Here is a 19,327-nt window from a genome sequence, read left to right as displayed (position 1 = left end):
AGATACCACCCTTCCTATGATCCCTCCCCCATGTCCCTCAAACCATCATCCTCTCTCATTCTTCCTCCTCCTCATCCTCTCTGTAGCTTCCTCCTCTCTTTTCCGTCCACACTCCTCCCTCTTCCACCTCCCTCGAAGCGCCTGTTTGCGCTCCACTCTGCCTGCCTTCCTTCAACACATGCCAGGACTCCTGGGGCACCAGTTACACAGCGAGGATTTCATTTGAAAGAGCTCCTCAGGACGTCATTATAAGGATCATCACCGGGCCTTACGGCTGATGTTACATTAGTGTTCCATCACACACAGAGCTTTCAAAGCGCTTATTAACTAGCCAGCCCTCTCATCACGCAAATCTGAATTCTTTCTCTCAGATTGGTAATGTCACATTAATCTGTAATTGACCGTTCTTATGTATCAATGAACCCAAGACCGTGAGATGAGTAACCATATGTCTGTAATTTGAAGTGTTGGTGGTTTTGTGCAATTGTGCAGCAGTGTGCAGATTCACTGACTGCTTGAAACAACAGGTAATTGGATAGCAAGTATGTCAGATTATGCTGAGAGGAGACTGACAGGGGAGGAAGTATTTTAGTGTTTTGCTTAACTGCATGTTGCATCGGCTTCAATTGCCACAACGTGCCTAGACTTGAAATTCTCATACAGTTTCAGTTGCATGTCACCTTGTGTTGGTCAGCAGTGTGTCAAATTATGGAGCTTTTTTCACTGTACGTTATATCTTGGGTCATCTCCTTTTTGCTCCTTGCTAAAATTGTCAGTAGTGATTTATAACAGAATATATTATGAAATATATGCATATTCTATATAAACTTTAAGTAAACTTTAAAAAAAGATGTAATGGGGACTACCTTACGCAACTGTTTTGCTCATTTACGTTTTGTTTTTTTGACCAACTTTTCATTCATTTTCCACACCATCCTGGCAAAGTGCTGCTGCAACACGTTCTCATTTCAAATCGTCAAATACAGACGCATGGCCAGTGGCCCTACACATCAAGCTATCGCATTCTAGTGCCCTCCAGCGTCACACTCAGGGATGGTGCATGCTACATGAATTGTGTCTTATCAAAACAAATTTTAAAGGTAGGTGAAAACTTTGTCTTTAGTTGTATTTCCGCAGGTTCAGGCAACACAAGCACTTGGTTAGCTTCAGAGAAAAACATCATGGTTTGGCTTAAAATAAGTACGTTTGTTACTAATGTAATGTGACGTCACATGACATACATTAGTAGCGTAGTATGCTACATATATAAGCACACTACATTGTCATTAGAATAACTCAATTGACTTTTGGTTTCACATGAGCAACAAACAGCAGGCTCTTAGGTGAAAGTCTGGACATTGACCCATCCATTACCCCCTCTACAGTAGTTGCTTAAGGCGTAAAATATTGCTGCTGCCTGGTGCGTTTCCTACCACTGGTAAAGGGTGCCCCAGAGCGTCGGTATTTGACGCTGAGGGCCACTGACCAAGCGTCGGTATTTGAGTTGGTTTTGGTATGATTATACAAACATAGAGAAAAGAAAAGACGGGGGATTGGAACCATTTCCTTGCCAACTCCAGCTCCTACCCCCTAATCCTTTTACTACATTACAGTTAATGTTGTTTGTTTGCAATCGTAGCAGTTAACCTATTCCAGGGGTAGTTAAGGCGGCGAAAGGGTGGGCAGGAGCGGTGGTGGATGGGTCCAACAAACACCAACTTTCTATCGGGAGAGCAGCATTCGCGTCCTATAAGATTCTAAAGCCAGACCCTGTTCTTTTTTCCTAAACCCAACCACTTCTGTTAGTTGTTGGAGGGAAAAAAATGTCAATTCGTGGTGTTGTACTCACACAGTGCATTTATTTTGAAAGAGACTGTATGTAAACGTTAAATTTCCTGTTCAAACAGAAGTGTATTTTGAAAGTAGACAATGCATGTAACAGGCTGAACTTGATACGGCGTCCCAGAACATCAACAATCAACACACCCAGGGTACCTTTCACGTTGTATGTGGACGTGGAAAGTCCATGACCAGACCAAAAATGGCTCTTTTGATAGTGAAGATTGACTCCTGATCTATTCATACAAACATTAATATGACATATCATAATTGTACACAAACATATACGTTCACCCCCTACTACTGGCCCTCTCACACTTTAAAATATGCAGATCTCCAATTATATTTTCACATAAAGGACATCACTGTTCAGCTGCTCTTTTAATGGCCTCTAACGTCTCTCCTTTAGCAATGTTTGCAGATGCAATTGATAATTCCAAGACTAGTGCATTATGAAAGGAAGATATTCATTCATTAATAGATAGGGTATGTGTGGATATCCATCTTGTGATAAGGATTTTTTTTGGCTGCAGACAATCCAGAATAAAAGAACCCTTTTTTTGATGGTGTCATATATCAAGAGAAGAATCATCATTCAGCAGTAAAATGTATTGGAAGCACTTCTTGGTCGTTTCTAAGAAGAAGAGAAAAAAAAACTGAGTGTCATCTTGTTATGAAAGAATTTGTTTTGCGACTCTTGCAACACTCTCACCAAAACAAACAAAAATTGCAGTGGGCATTTAGTGGTGTGTTCAACAGCAGTTCGGTTTTGTGCAAGTCCAATTCAGTTTGGCCATTTTTTTTCCACTCAGAGAGCCGTTCTCAACGGTGTGATCGGTTGGTAGGTGGCTGTGCTTATTGTGGTAGGTGTCATGGAAACAACACACAAAAATGCTTCACTGAAGATTGAAAATTGTTAAACACAGTCTTATTTCATGCCTAGTCAACACAAGTAGGGGTGGAACTTGAGTAAAACTCTCAATTATACTGCTATTAGCTGTAATGTAGTGTATTCAAATGTGTAATGTTTAGATAATGAGATCTAAAATCATTGGCCACCATGAAACTCCTTATTAAAATGCTTAAAAACACCATTAAAGCAAGATTTAAGCACCCTGCTATATCTGATTGGTGTTGTAGTCCACAATAATATCCTGTCAGTCCGTACACCACGGCCAGATCATCCCTCCTCTCCATTATTCTGTCCATCCATTCATTCAACCAGCCCCTCTTCTTATTGGACACCGACAGCCCCTCCTATCCAGGCAGCCTCAAAATACACTTCTTAATTCACCCAACCATCCCTTTATCCTGCCTATCCAACCTTATTAATCTCGTCCTCCATCCCTTTCGTTCCATCCTCTCGTCTCCACCCAACCATTTTATCCTCCATTCATTGCAAACACAAGACGTACAGTATCTGAAGTGAAACAGAATGAATATTAAGTGGGTAGCAGTTGGACCAGGCTCACTCTACTACTGTAAATAGTAATTTTTTTTCCTTCTCCTCCACTCCTCTCTCTCTATCATCTCTGGCTCTCTCAATCACGCCGCTCCAGCTCCACGATAAAGCACCATGTAGAGTGGTACGAGCTCCATCAACCATGCAGATGAGCCCTGCTTCCTTTACCTTAATTAGAGCTCCCAGGGGACTGGCTGTGGGCGCTGAGCAGCATCAGCATCAGCCCCTCATACCACAGAGATACCTTTCATCAAGCCGGAGAACACCGGCAGGAGCGCTGACATGGGTACAGTGGCTCAGGCACGACACAAAAGAGATTTTAAAAGCAGTCATTATTGGGAAGTGTTCCAGCATGTTATCCAAGGCTGGTCATTTAAACAGCAGGCGGAGATGTGGCATTTTACTGCCAGAGCAGAAACTAAAATCCAACTGAGAGGAGGGAAATAGGAGCTCTTTATTTATGCAAACTTACACATAAAAATATCTGGTGAGAATTTTGGAGTTTAGTCGGTTAGGGCAGAAATTATTAGGCGATGAAGTGATTGGTCCATCAGCAAAAAATGAATCTGCAACCATATTAATGATCATTTTATTGTTTCAGTCTTTTCTGTTTAGCAAAAATACCAATAATTCACTAGTTCCAGCTTCTCAAATGTAAATATTTGCATTGCACAACACACGATTAATCAGTTAAAAGAATACCTGATACTGGTATTCAATTAAATACTTTATTAATTGATAACAAAAATAATAACAATTTGGTTTCCACCCTAATATACATGTTTATATCAATTGTTGACCCAGTGTAATATTTCGGTTGTACATAGAATTTGTTTATGCTTGTGTGTGTGTATGTATATGTTTTTGCACGTGTGTGAATATATATATGTAAATTAGATAAAGTTTAGCACCTAACTGATGAGAGGCAGAGGCAGAGTAGGAATAAATAAATATGTACTTCCTCCTGCTCTTTTTTGAACATGTAAGATTTAAGTTGTGTTGTTTATGAGTTATTCTTTGAGTTTGTTGTCTACAGTTGTTGCTCATGTCATTTTGTTTTGTTTTTATCTTTTTGTTTTTGTTTTACACTTTTGAAATAAAAAACATATCATAGCATTAGTCACTGTTTTCTGTTAACGCTGTCAATAAAGCTTACTACAGCTGTCATGCTTGTTAACACAGGTGTTAGAACAAGTACTAGACCTATACTGTTTAAAAGATACATCTTTTAAAATCCCATTATTTTTTATCTACCAATCAAAATCTCTAATACCAGGGTGAAATGTGTATTTTCATCACCAATTAATCAGCCAATTATTTTCTCGATTTGTCTCTTGCTCTATTAAACATCAGAAAACAGTTAAAGTATGCATCACAATTTCCAAATGTGACGTCAATATATTGCTTTTTTTTACTAACAACTGTGTAAAATACAAATATGTTCAGTTTACAACACGACTCAAAGGCAAAGGTTTTGTTTCAGCATTTGGGGGACACACATATTGAATTTGAGGGTCCTCCGCCAGCAAATTATGAGCATCAAACACTTAATTTCTTGCTTTCTGGTGAATTTTAGGTAGGTACAGGTGAAAATCTGAACCACAATAATTAAAGCAATTCATATTACATTTAATGGACATGTTCTAAATGTTGAGGGGGGCGTGTGCCCTGCGCCCTCCACTCCAAAATCTATGCTTATAAATGTTTTTAAACACAGGTGTAGGAGATATTCAAATAGCTAAAAGATTGGTCTTTTAAAATTATTCAAAAATAATTTATAGTTTATCTGCAAATAAAAATTGCTCGTAGGTGAATAACCGCACTATGAAATTAAGGTGGCAACTAACAATCATTTTCATTATCTCTTAATTGCCATTGTTTCAACATTGTGGGGGGACACATATGAAATGGAGGGTTTGGGGGTCCTCCGCCAGAAAATTATGGGCATCAAACACTTAATTTCTTGCTTTCTGGTGAATTTTTGTACAATATATTGCGCCTTTTCCACATACAGTTATGTGTAAGTGTTTTTAATTTTGTCAAACAAACATCCTTTGCTACTTTTATGTTTTTACGTGGTGGGGGACAAATGCACGTTCTAAATATTGAGGGGGGCGTGTCCCCTGCATCCCCCCCAAATGTACGCCTATGGTTATTTGTAAACAAAGGTGTGTGGAAAAACTACTATTTATAAATCACATTGTTTTCATCTATAGATCTAACTCTGTCATACATAGGTGAAAATCTGAACCACAAAAATTAAAGCTACAAATAATGATTATTTTCACTGCCGATTAATCAGCCAGTTATTTCATGATTGATGCACATTTTAAATATTGAGAGAGGTGTGTCCACTGCAACCCCGCCCCCCAAATCTTTCTATGAATATTTTTAAACACAGTTGCATGAAAAAGTAAGACTTATTGAAATCACTAAAAGATTGGTCTTTTAAAATCAGATTATTTTTCATCTAGACTACAAATAAAAATGTGTTGTAAGTGGATAACTGAGCAAATTATTTTCATGATCGATTAATCAGCCAATTATTTTCTCAATTAATCGTCCTAACAACAGTCTAAAATACAAATATGTTCAGTTTACAATAATAAGACTCACATTTGACAGGCAGTTTTATGCATGTCTGCTTGAAAATGACATTGATGACAAAGCTTGATTATCAAAATAGTTCCCAATTAATTTTTTTAACTACTGAACTGATTGGTCCACCAAATTGTTTCAGCTCTACTAAAATATGTGACCTTATAAAATGTTTTAATTAAAACACTTTTTGTAATAAATAATTTGATTATGTTGACAGCTATCAAAACTGTCACACGGCTAAACTAAACTTATATAAATCGAGTTTTGAATTATGACTTGTTCCCCCCTTTCCCGTGCACACCTTCCCCTCTCCGTCCCCTTTAAACGGGGAGGTGCTCCGGTGCTCACCCCCAGCCCGGGGCTCTCCGCTGCGCTCCGGCAGGGGGGGAGAGAGGGAGTTCGGGCTGGCTGAGAGCGGACGCGTCGGAAACCTCCCCGGAGGGGCCCCGTGTAATTCGATGCATGCTGTTAAAGCTTAGAGTATATTGTCTTCCCTTTGCTTATGAAGCCTCCACCCACTGGCCCACCCTACATTTAGCGGATCATGTGACTCGGGGTAAGTCATTTGCAAGTACAACAGTTCTCTGTGCGCTCCCATTCATTTCCTGAGAACTGCCTGAGCCGAGCAGCTGAGAGGCAGAAGGGGAGGGAGCTGCTCACTCACATACACTCACACTCACTCACTTACACACACATTGTCACACACACACACACACTCACACACATACACACATACATACACGCAGAGTGAGAAGAGGAGAGGAGAGGGAGAGGAGGAGAGGAGACAGAGAGGATTGTAGAAAGGAAAACAGTCTCCACGGCTCTGCAGCTTCTGACAAGGTCTGTGCATTTTTTCGTCCTGTTCCTCTGCTGCTGCTGCTGCTGCTGCTGTGTGCTTCATTTGTCACGTTGCTGGGCTTTGTGCTTGTGTTCAGTGCGTCTCGTTCAGCTGTCATTTCTCTGTCAAAGCAGATGACAGCTCAGATCACCTATGGCATTGTGTTTGGTGTGTGTCAGTGTGTGGGGGGTGCTGCTGAGTGGACATGAAACACCTAGTCCCAGTGTCAGAAGCTGTCATGACAAGAGACAGGGATAAAAAGTGATTATACACTGAGTGATCATTTGCATGAGCAGCATCCTGACTTTATACACTCACACTTTACACACACAGTTGTAAAATCTCCCATGTCTCACTTATTTACCTCTGAAGAAACTTCAGCACACATCAGCTGAGCGGTGAGGCTGTGTTGTAGGATGAGTGTCTTGGTGGGGGGAATTTAAGAGTGTGAAGTGAGACAGCGCCAAACTCTCTCTCAGCACTTCTCTCTGGAAAAAAGTTTGCTGCTTGTCAGAGTTTTGTGCATGCCTTAAGAGAGTTGTGTGTGTGTGTGTGTGTGTGTGTGTGTGTGTGTGTGTGTGTGTGTGAGAGAGACAGGCTTGTTTGCCTACCATTGCCCACTGTAGCAGCTTAGAGACAGAGAATCGAGGCTGTTAGCAACGGGTTAAACATTAGGAGGCTCGGGTAGCGGAGGAAGGACACTGGGGGGGAGGTGTGTGTGTGTGCGTGTGTGTGTGTGTGTGTGTGTGTGTGGGAGTGTTGCAGGGGTGGTGTCTTGGATGTCATCGGCAGCGCTCTCACTTCCAGGGTAATAGTCATTGGTATTGATGGGTGGCTGTCAGAGAGGCAGGGAGCCACCAGGTTGGGGAGAGTGGCCGGGGGCTGGCCCTTGGCTGTTATTTTCAATTACAGGGGACCAGGGCAGAGCTGACAGCAAAGGCATTTGTACATCCAGCAAGGGGGAGGAGGAGGAGGAGGGTGTGTGTGTGTGTGTGAGGGGAGGGCGGGAGCAAGAGGGAGGGAGGAAGGTGGGAGGGGGATGAGGCTCTGGCCCCTGCTCCTGGGTTTGATGTGGAAACTGAGCACTGACCTCTGTGACTTTACCCCCGCGTTGTGGAGAGGCCCTGTCTTGCCTTTAACTGTGTGATAGGGTGTGTGTTAGTGTGCGTTTTTAAGTGGGGGTCTCATCCAGATTTGAAAAAAAAAAATGGAAAAAAGGAGGGGGGTTGGGTCATGTGTGTGTGGATAAGACCCCCTGCAGCTCACGGATGTTCAGCGGGTGAGATTAGTACCCATTTAAACTCACTTAAATCCATTTACAAAGGGGCCTTCTCCCTGTGCATGAATAAGCAGGCTGATATTACCACACATGTAGAAACGACTGCGCATGAACAGCGAAGAAGAATCATGTTGGAGCTCTGTAGCAGACAAGCGAGGATGGTATTATCTGAAAAATAATATAATTATTCTGCAGGTTATTTTTGCAATAACTAGTCACAACAATATGATAAAATACTGAAGAAAACTTCAGTGATAGTGGAGGTGTCTTATGCCGCATTTTCCACTACGTGGTACAGCTTGACTCAACTGGTTTGGAACCATTATCTTTTGATTTTCCATTTAAGTTGTGGATACTACTGGTACCACTTCAGTCGAGGTTCCAAGCGAGCTGAGCCAATATTAAAAGGTGGAGTTAAAATACTGCAGACGACTGATTGATCAGAGAGAACCACCACTAAAACCATCACCTGCACAAACCTGCCATGTTTAAATGGCAAAGCTAACCGTGATAGCGACCACAATTTTGACCTCAATTTATTTATTCACTCAACCGGGACTTCTAAAAATGGCAGCTTGCAAAACCATACAGGTGAAGAGAAAGGAGGAGCCCACACCAGGGTTGGAGAGGTGCTGACCATTGACGAAAAAATACAAATTGGAAAAAAGATGTCAGGCGCACACTCTAACATTCGATGCAAAAATATTTTCTTTTATTCAAGTACCAACGTTTTGACTAGACGTCTTCATCAGGGTTTTGCAAAACCATGCCATAGTCAATTGACAACTGCTATTCTCCTGTTTGATTGCTGATTAAAGGTTTAGCCAACCTGATCTCACTCCGAAGTCCTCAAAATCCGGAGCTTGGGTAGTGACTTGCAGCGTCAGACACCAACGATAAAAGCCGTTCTTTAACGTCAGCGTGATACATGGCTGGTCGCCTAAGTTATAGTTTAACAGCGCCCAGCAGTGTCAGAGGGAAACGTGGTGGAATGAGAACAAAAGTTAAGGCGGTGAAAGTCTGAGTGGAGTGGGCGGATGGGTCCAACAAGCACATACTTTCACCCAGGAGAGCGGTGTTTGTGTCCCGTAAGATTATAAAGCCAAACCTTGTTCTGTTTTCCTAAACCCAACCACATGCGTTTGTTGAGACTGTATATAAACGTTAAATTTCCTGTAAAAATGGAAGTGTATTTTGAAAGAAGACAATGCATGTAACAGGCAGAACTTTAGAAGGCGTCCCAGAACGTCAACAACCAACGTACCCAGGGAACCTTGCACGATGTATCTGGACGTGGAAAGTCCATGACGAGGTTGGAGTGAGTTGAACACACAGTGGCTGTGTTGCATTTACAGTTGTTCCAATACCGATAACGGTTTGGAAATACCTCTGATACTGCCTAAAATGCTGGATCGGGTATCAGCAAGTACACAATTTTTTTAACACAATGGTATCAGATTGGTACGCAGCATCTGCCGATATGCAAGTTCAGGAATTGGAATTGGTATCGTGAAGGAACAAATGGCATTGAAACATGGTATTGAGTTGTGTCAAAGATGATGTCATGGCAGTTTCACGAGGCATCCCTAAGGCAATAGGCCAAGACTTCCACCTATATTGAGGGGGTACTGTCTGTAGTGGAAAGCGAAATCGAAAAAAGTACCAGGTTCAGTATGTGTATGAACAAATCTTTAGCACTGAATCTTTGTATTGAACTGACTCTAATGAAACATGATAGTCATTTGGAGCTCCTTTCAGTGGTGGCTGAAGGCATTGTTCATCTCAGTCATGACACGCAGTACATTAAAAGCACATTTTGAAAGACCACCTGCTGAGCTTTTAACCTTATAAACAGTACTTGTATTGGCTGGCTTTGCTCCGAACATTACGGCCTGAATCAGCAGACTAAACTAAAGACAGTTTGAATCAGTGCTGAAAGTTGCGGCGAGACGCACTGATGTATGTATTAAAATTAAGTTGAACAATGATGCAGTTGTTTACCTTGGGAAAAAACATATGAATCAATAACGACGAATCATTGAATGAATCAATCTGAATCAGCAAAGAGCTTTGTAATTTCCGTCTCTGTCTTTCTTCTCACACCATTTCCCAGAAAGTTGTTTTAAGCCATCTATTTCAAATGTTTGGATTGGCATCTTTGGCAAAACAAAATTTGACCCTGTTGGCGATTTTCGGACATGGTCTTGCACTGTGAGCCATTTGGACTACACTCGGTCGATAATTCAAGTCCTTCAAATCAAACATGAAATAAAGTTGTTTGTCCATGATCTAGAACGACTCCTATACGGGTTTTTTGATCTGACACCCCTATCGGCAGGACAATATCAGGGCAATCTTAACGCTATGGTTCAGATTCTGTTTGGTTTAGGCACAAAAATGATTTGTTAAGTTAGGGGAAGGTTATAATTCAGATTGAAATTACTTGTTAAGGTTCGAGGACCCTCGACATTATTATTAAACAGTAGCAGCCAATAGAGGGCGTCGTCATTAGGAAGTTCTCGAGTATTTGCTGAAACAATGGATGCTGTTGTTTTTCTCAGGTGGACAGTCTCAATAATTCGGTCATGTCAGGATATGGCAGTGTAGTCTGTCTGTTTGGCTTTCTGGCTGTCCTCGTACTCAACCAGGTGCTTCAGCCTGAGATGGTGATGGTTTGTTTTGCTGTCTGCTTGTTCCTGCTGTACATACACTTGTTGTTAAAATCCTGATATGTAACTATACGGGTGTTATCATGATGTGGTACCTCGTTGTTTTCCCCCCACGAATTCATCAAGCTGCTGTACTGCCACTCTGATTCCGTCAGTTCCTCAACCCCCCAACACCAGACACGGTCCAAGGGCTTATGATAGAGATCAGTGCAGGTGGGGGGACTCAATTAAAAAGCCAATCACCAACAGATAGACTCTATCTGTCCATCAACACTGCTCTGCCCAGCACATTTAATTGCACGGCAGGATTCCCCACTAAAGGCATCATCTGTCTGCCACAGATCACAACACACAAATTGAGCCCATGTTGACAGATTGAATCTTTCAGGAGGAAGTGCCATACTCTGGTACGCGCCATCTAACAACATATACGCTCACTGTCTTATACAGGGAGATGTGAAATTCCCGTATTACCCCTAATCAGCTGGGTTAACTGCTGGCGTATTGACTGACTGCTGTATCATTGATCCAGGTGGGTGTTATGGAGTGTATCGTCATTGATTGCAGATAGACTGCAGTGCACTATATGGCTGGATTCATTTGGGACTGTAAGCCAAAGCCAGAGAGGAGTGAGGCAGATTATAGAGGCTGGTTGTGTTCAGGGTGCATTGTGGGATATCCTGTGGCCCATGGTCAAAGAGGTGGCATAGCGTCAAACCCGGATTTCCAGCCACAGGAGACTGCCATATTGAAAGACCCTGTAACACATACACGACACACACAGCACAGGCTCTTACAATAGACAAGCATGTCAAGGGCATGCGTGTACAATGTGTGACACAGACAGCACCCAAATAGACGACTGACTTTGTACATTGATAGATGTATCGGCCTAAAAATCGACAGGACAACAAGGTCATAGATCAAGATTGTTGCACATCCAAAACGTTTGCAGTTATTTTGCTGCTGTTTCATTCTGAGAAGCGAGACATAGTAGTTACGTTGAACTGCCTGCGTGTGAAATAAGACTAATATTCATAGGGCTGTGAGCTGAACTCCCCGAGCTGTTATTTCACCATGTCAGAAAATGACAAAATGTTCTCTCCCTTTGCGATTTCTCCTGTGGATTCAACCTTTGACCCCGGTGTCCAGCCTACGTTTGTTTACCAAAATTGAGTTAAGGGTGTACATGGAGTGCTAGAGCATGTGTGTTTTGTGACTGAGAGAGAGAGAGGGAGAGAGTGTACGGAAAGTATTGTGCAACAGCCAGTGACTCTGAGGTTGGTAGTCTTAGTAGTGAACACAGACAGATAGAACTACAATGTAAAATGGCTGGTTACTGCTTGTCAAACATCACTGTGAGTATTTTGAATATTTGCTGTATTGCTTTGCTGAATTCTTATCAGGAGCCTAGGGGGCAATGTATTGATATTATATCGTTATTCTGAAGTGAGACTAGATATTGTCTTAGATTTTGGGGACAATTGAATAAGCTATCATGATATTTATGACCTAATACCTCGATTCTGATATTGCGAAGATATTGTAGGGTTTACCATTGGTGCTTTCAAAGTGTTTACACAATGCAATTTTTGATAAATGATTATCAGTCATGTGCAAGGCTGGGTATTGGTTACAAAATTATGACACCAATACCCTTAAAGTGATAGCGATACGAATAGAGTATATGATACCCTTCTTTTTCTTCTTAATTCGATACTCTTCATGTGAATTCGAGGCGTTAAGCTGGTGCAAAATACCACCAACCACACCTCTGTACATTTTGGTGGCATCTCTGCATGCTGAATTGTCACCTCCGTCAAATACACTGCATTCCACTTTACCACACTACAGACTGTGTGAGCTGTTGCTGCTGTGGTAGTGGGCCAGTCACACGTCGCGTTAAATCAAAGAACGCTTGTGTTGACTGGCTGTGAGCAAATTTGTATTGTTTGCCCGGAGAGGTTTCGATACTACTTAGCACTGGGTTATTTCAGTTGATACCTTAAAGGTATTAAGGTACTGTAAAGCGCTAGTAATGTGAAAAAGAATAACTCTTTGTAGGGTTTTGCTCGCAGCCAATTACTGCAAGCGTTCTTCAGTTTAATGCAACATGTGATTGGCCCACCACCACAGCAGCTACATCTCGTACGGCCTGTGGTTTGGTGAAATGTGCTGAGATGACAACAGAACATTTGAAAGTATGGTTGGTCGCATTTTACACGACTGAATGCTTCGATTCACATGAGTATACAATGAAATTGTAAAAAAAAGGGTATCAAATGAGTACTCTTAGTATCAGTATCACTTTAACGATACCCAAGCCTACGCATTACTGATGATTATTTATCAAAAATAGTCAACCCTCCAATATTGTCGCAATAGTAATATCAAGGTTTTTGATAAAAAAACACCACCCCAAATGAGCCTTTTATTGTTTGAACCTTCTCTAGAGCAACCAAACCTTTGATAGAAATAAAAAATTGCTAAAAGCCAATGTAAGGGAGGCAGAATTTAAGATGATGTTGCCTGACCAGCGCAGTGATCCAAGTTTTTTTCCCTTCGTAATTACACCATTTCTAGAGTAGCACAGTCAGTGCTTACTGGAAGTGACTCATTTAACAGAGCTTGCCCCCAGACTCTGATTTTAAGGTTGCTCGACATGTTTCCATGGCTAGGATGGAAAGGTATGTCAATGGAAGGCCTGTCCGTCTGTGGTGATGTTTCCCCTGTCAACCGAGTGTGTATTTTACTGTAGCCAAATATGGCTTGTGAACAGGAGGAAGGAGAAAAAGAAGGAAGCCAAGAAAAGAGCATTCAGAGTCAGCATTTTCAGAGTGTTTTGAACCCTTTTTAGAGCTCGTTTTACATGAACAGTTTCCCTTTACTGAATCTTTGGGGAGCTGCATCTCTCCGGCCTCAGTGCAGATGCTTTCAGCAGACCTGCGTCAGGATGCTGCAGGGATCACTGTGAACTTTGTTTCCAGTTGTACTGTAGGTCAACTGTTAGGGGAGGAAATTATGCAAACAACATGTGGAATCCATTTGGGGTGCCTGTGGCATTCCACAGGCTCTTTGGCTTTAACTCAACTGCATGTAGGTTCATGCTATGGACCATAACTCCTCTCAATTAGCTGCTTCAACCAGGTATCAGCACAGCACGGCATCAGTTGAAAAAGAGAGGAAAAATGATCGAAGTGAAGGCGTAAGTAGATGAGTAATAGAGGTAAACACAGCTGCTGGCTTTTATTGAGTGGTGTTGGAGAGCTGGAATGGGTCAAACCAGGGGGAAAAACTCGGTGAGCGAAAATAACTGCGCGCACATTTGATGTAATAAATGTCAGTGTGTTGGAATGTTTTGGTTGGTCCGTTATTGTCTGTTTCCATGTGGCGTGTGTTGAGGAGGATTTGGTTGTGTCAGCACAAAGTGAGGTTAGATAGGGTAGGTGCTCTGTGATGCTGCAAGACTATTAAAGTGAAATGCATGCGTGCTCATGTGTGGTCGTGTGTGTGCGCCTGCATACATGGCTTTGTTTGTATCACAAGGGATAGCCAGTGAGAAAAAAAGGGCGCAGGGAGAAAAGCAAAAAAACAAAAAAAAAAGAATGTGTGTTTAAGTGCTTGAGCTGATATTATTTCTATGTGGCTTGTTTACAGTAGATACTGTAGATGAGTCAGTCAGTGTATTGGTGCTTCTGCATGCTCGCATTGTACAGTTATTGTAAAACATCTAGGTCGATCTTTGAGAGTGCATGTGAGTGCACATGTGCTGTGATGCATTCAGGAGACGAGCTATTGTGAGTTGAATGTACACAGTGCATATGTTGGGGGAAGGGGGTTCGCTGATACACACACACACATTCAGACATACATGCTGTAACACAAGCGCACATACTCTGTCAGAGCCTAAGGGGATAAAAGGTAGTAGCCTACTGAAAGAATCCCCCATTAGGGCAGGAGTGTACTGGCATCCCTTAGGGAGGGGAGGGAAAGAGAGTATGTGGGTGGTGTGGGTGGTTGGTGGTGGTGGTGGTGGTGGTGGTGATAGTGGTGTTGGGAAGGATGCAGGTTATTGTGAGGATGCTTATCTAATGCATCTTGATAGGGCAAGAGATGGGTGCAGGGTTTCATTCTGACCCTCTGCTCAGTACATAAGAAGCAGCTATAACCTTTGCAAGAGAGGAGCAATGACTGGGTGTCATGATTTACTGACTCACATTCACAGTACGTGCTCATGGGGTTTTACTCTCACCCCAGACTTTCTCCAAAATGCGGTATTTCAAGGCCACGCTTACCGAAAACAACCGCATGGGTCGACCCATGCTTACATTTATTGTAAGGTAGTGTCAGCTAGTTGCTGTAGTAATAGCTTCTTTGCATGTCATCAGTTCGCTGTTCATGGAGGGCAGGCAGCTGGAGGCAAAGACAACCAATACTGCACAAATGCCGATGATTTGCCATGTTTACAGCTGTTGATCAAATTGGGACAAAAACAAGGGCCACTTTGAGTTCATAAAATAGTAGGACATAATGGGGGGAAGTAAAAAAAAAACATTCAGAAACAGCAGCAGATGAGGATGAAAAACCTCCATCTTCAGTCTGGGGCAGTGGAGTCAACTATTGTCAAACATTAACGTTTAAGTTTGGTGTTAAACATGCCTCCAGTTGGATGTGCTGTGGCAACGTTTCCGTGTTTTTAGCCAAGACCAAGATTTTTAATGGCGTTTCACCAGACCTCTGGAAACTATTGACCTAGTAGGTATAAAATAATAACTAGAGTGAGCCAATGTCAGCTTGTCATGTTAACCTGACAGTGGTGCGCCCATGTACAAAGTTGACATATAAAAGAAAGTTATACCCAACCACATTTACTCACATGGCCACAAAACAAGACGGCAGTTGATTCAGTCACGGACCCAACCGCATACAGATTAGTTAAAGTCCACTAGACTTCTGTAAACTTTCATCAGCTTGCTGTGCAATGTTAATAATGTGAGGACTCCTGGAGGATCATGTCCACACCAGGCATATGGATCACATTCAACATGAGTTTCAATTTTCTGATGGTACCGGTTGGTTGCCTAACCACAAAAATCCCATTTCCACCAAACACTTTCGGTATGGTATCTTTGGAACCAAAATTAAGCCTTCAGACATGGTACCTAGACCCTAGATCCGCTTGGCGTTTCCACTGCAAACAGTACCCTTAAATGTGGGCGGGGTTGTTGTCACTCACTGCTGCGTCCAGCTCTCACTGTATTTCCTCCTTTATCAGTCTGCACCTCGTTTATCGTCCACAGAACAAGGCTGCATGTCAACATTTTCAGAACAAAATAGAACAGACTGCAGTGAGAGTCTCTCTCTCTCTTTGTGCATTTAGTCCTTCTCAGGCAAGCTCAGGGGTTTAGTGTTGCTGTAGCCCACAGGAACGACGCTCCGCAACGTTTTTTTTTTCTCTGAGTGAGGATTGGGATATATGCAGTTCACATAATCGCTTGAAGATCCACTCATTACTAAAAGTGTATGTCATCCAAGAGAGACAATAAAAAGTAAAGTAATCATCAAAGTTGTCACATAGAAATTTAAGGTGTGCTGATGGATTCACGTCATCAACTCATGCATTGAGTAACATGTTTACACTAGGACTATTCTGAGGATAATATGTTGTTTTGGGGACAGTCATATACAGTGTGTTGTTTTGGAAGTTAGTGCAAGTCAACCTCCTCTGTCCTTTAGGTATGAGAAAGCATTGTGGGTATTTCTCTGCTGTGTTGTGGTTTCCTTACACTGTAACTATTGAAGTAGTATAAGAAAGTATTCACCAGTTTTCAAGTATTTTATTTACTGTGTACTGGACTGTGCCCACGATGCGCCTCTGTCAGTTTGAGATGATTATTAAGCACTGCAGTGTGGTCACCTCAACCTCGGACCTGTGCGCTGAGAGTAAATAAGAGACGAGAACAGAGTCACTGAGTGCATTTCTTATTGATTCACTGGCGCTAACCTCTTTCTCTCTCTCGTCCTCCCTCCCTCACATGCGCACACACAGTATATCAGAGTGTAAACTTCACCATAAACATGCAAAGAGTATTGCAGTATCTTCCTGAAAGGCTGCTGCGACGATTACTCCGCACGTTTATCCTGGTTTGCTCGGCTCCACCTCCCCCTCCTTTGGTACAAGTGAGGTTTTTGTGTCAGAGGCTATTTTAGATGCACAGCCACTGACCCTACTGCATTTACTGAGGTGTCAGTGTGTGTGTGTGTGTGTGTGTGTGTGTGAAGGGTGTTCTAGAGAGGTCACCCGATTATGTTGAAACAAGAAGACCTCCTAGTGTATTGGCTCTTCTTGGAGCTGTTTTGTGGTGTCTATTTTTGGTTATCTTCAGCGCCAAACTGAGTCCAGCCCTCGCACAGAATATTTAACTTATTCTTTCTCATGATTACATCAAAATGATCTTCAATTGGACATAAACGGTCTCGAACGGTGTCACAAATTGCTTTGACTTCCAAGTCGAAGCTCACTTGAGTAATGCCACCTCACTTTAGAGCTGTCACGGTCACAGCTTGTTTAGCTGTTTCTCTGCTGCATTTGAGGCACATGATGCAAGAGGATGTCAGACTCTTCTGTTTACCTCTCTCTGGAGCACTGTGGAGGAGTGTGTGTGTGTGTGTGTGTGTGTATGTGTGTGCGTGTATTTGGTGTGTGTGCGTGTGTGTGTTTGTGTGTGTGTGTGTGTGTGTGTCAGCGTGTGTGTGCACACTGTAGGTGTGTGTGGGTGGCTGCTTGTGTTGAATGGGCATCTATATTCTTCTTTCATGAGCCGAGCTGCAATATTGAGAGACATTTGTGTGTGTGTGTGTGTGTGTGTGTGTGTGTGTGTGTGTGTGTTTCTGTGTCTGTCTGTCTGTCTCTTAATCTAAGATAAATATGGTTCATTGTGGTTGCAGGCAGAGGTCACAAGGTGTGTGTATGTGTGTGTGTGTGTGTGTGTGTGTGTGTGTGTGTGTGTGTGTGTTAGCCAGATTGTAGAACAGAGCAGAGACTCAGGAAGTCAGCTTTATAAGAAGAAGTGCATTTGACACACAGACGGAGACGCAGACAAACCAGACAGCGACCGACTCTTCTTTTCGCTTTGAGTGTTTCCTCTCAGAATAAGTCGCTTCTTCATTTCCCACAGTTTCACAAGACCGTAGAAGGGACGGAGGTGGTATTGGCGGAGGTGGGGAGCTTTCACAAAGACAAAAAATTCACAAAAGATTTCCCTTTTGACCAAAAAAAAACCCCGTGATATTTTAGACAGGCTAATAAACAAATTCAAGGTGTTGAGTTTCTTTTATCCAAACATTCACCATTTTAAAGAGACACTGCAGATATGTCTGCTGTTCAGTATGTTTGTCTGCATTACTGTTTGAGCACCTTTCATTAAACAACTGTACATTTGTTTTCTTGTGTAAACACACTGACACACAGCTGAGGTGCTGTATATAGTGTCCACTCAGCAAAATGCTCCTCCAAATTATTTTCATGTGTATACGTGTGTGTTTGCTGGTGAAGGCAGTAGATTTGAGCTGCATCCGGCGACCTCATCCCCCTCATCCCGACAGGATTACTGACACAGGATCCCCCTGCCCCTGGCAGAAATAGCAAGGACCCAAGGGCAATCCACCAGAATATGGGAACTTCTGTGGGCCTTGCTAGTGTGTGTGTGTGTTGTCTGTGTATTTACATGGGTATCAACTCTCTATAAATGGAGCTGGTTTCCTCCCAGGTGCTGAACTCTGGCCGAGGCAAGAACACGAGTTCACTGCCCTTTATCACCCACAGAAAATTTACTTTACATTACACTGTGCACTGTAAATGAAGGAACACTTTTGCTTAAGATGTGGACAGGAACTTACATAATGAGGTCATTGTGCAAGGATATCTGCACTCCACATTGTCGTTGAACCCACTTCCAAGTACAAGTTATAGACTGTATGAAAAAATGGACGTAGTCGCCGTGATGTTGCCCGTGAGTTTGTGGACTCCCATTTCAAAACCTTGAGTCTGACATTTTGGCAGTAGCCATCTTGGATTTTTAGAGCCAGAATAAGCGGCAACCACCGAGGCTGAAAAATGAATCCAATGTGGAAGTGTCAAAAACTGCAATACATCAAATGGCCACTTGAGGCCAGCTTCAACAAAGAGTTAATCCCCATAGACCCCCCCATGTATTTCTTTACAGCAGAAATAAACCAGCCTGGTACAAAAAACAGCTTTGGCCTCTTAAGCTTATTTCAATGTCAACTAAACAGGGCGAACTTTTATATAACTCACCGTTTTCAATTTTATCAATGCCTATGGGCTATAATTGTTGAATGACTACAGTCTATGAGTCACACCCACCTCTCACTCATCCACAGCTCTTCCCTTTTCTCCCAATATGGTCACTTTTGGCTACAAAATAACAATGCTAGAAATGCCAAACTCAAGGTTTTAAAATGGGCAAACCTATGGGTGATGTCATGTTGGTTACATCCAGTGACCATATTTGGATGAGAGGGTGAAGACAATCCTAATGCTAGCTGCTAGCGTAGTTATCATGGTGTATTTACAGCTTTGGTTAACTGTGATCAGGCCAATGCTAATTTCCAGGAGC

The 19,327-nt window shown here is 42.4% G+C and overlaps 1 protein-coding gene across 3 annotated transcripts in view; it reads left to right on the top strand.

The window, feature by feature from the left end:
* The first annotated feature begins 6,325 nt into the window (after nt 1–6,325).
* klf12b (Kruppel-like factor 12b) overlaps nt 6,326–19,327 on the top strand; it is a 64,924-nt gene continuing 51,922 nt past the window's right edge. Inside the window, exon 1 of one of the 3 annotated variants that reach the window (XM_050048233.1) lies at nt 6,326–6,458. In XM_050048233.1, the coding sequence (XP_049904190.1) occupies nt 6,365–6,458 (94 nt within the window). In that variant the 5' untranslated portion in view covers nt 6,326–6,364. Of the gene's footprint in view, nt 6,459–6,499; nt 6,743–11,923; nt 12,047–19,327 lie in introns of those variants that run through there. The other 2 variants (XM_050048235.1, XM_050048234.1) reach the window with 2 other exon arrangements.

The sequence above is a fragment of the Epinephelus moara genome, chromosome 7 (genome assembly GCF_006386435.1).
Source record: "Epinephelus moara isolate mb chromosome 7, YSFRI_EMoa_1.0, whole genome shotgun sequence".
NCBI classification, from domain to species: Eukaryota; Metazoa; Chordata; class Actinopteri; order Perciformes; family Serranidae; genus Epinephelus; species Epinephelus moara.
This window is presented reverse-complemented; position numbering and strand designations above follow the sequence as displayed.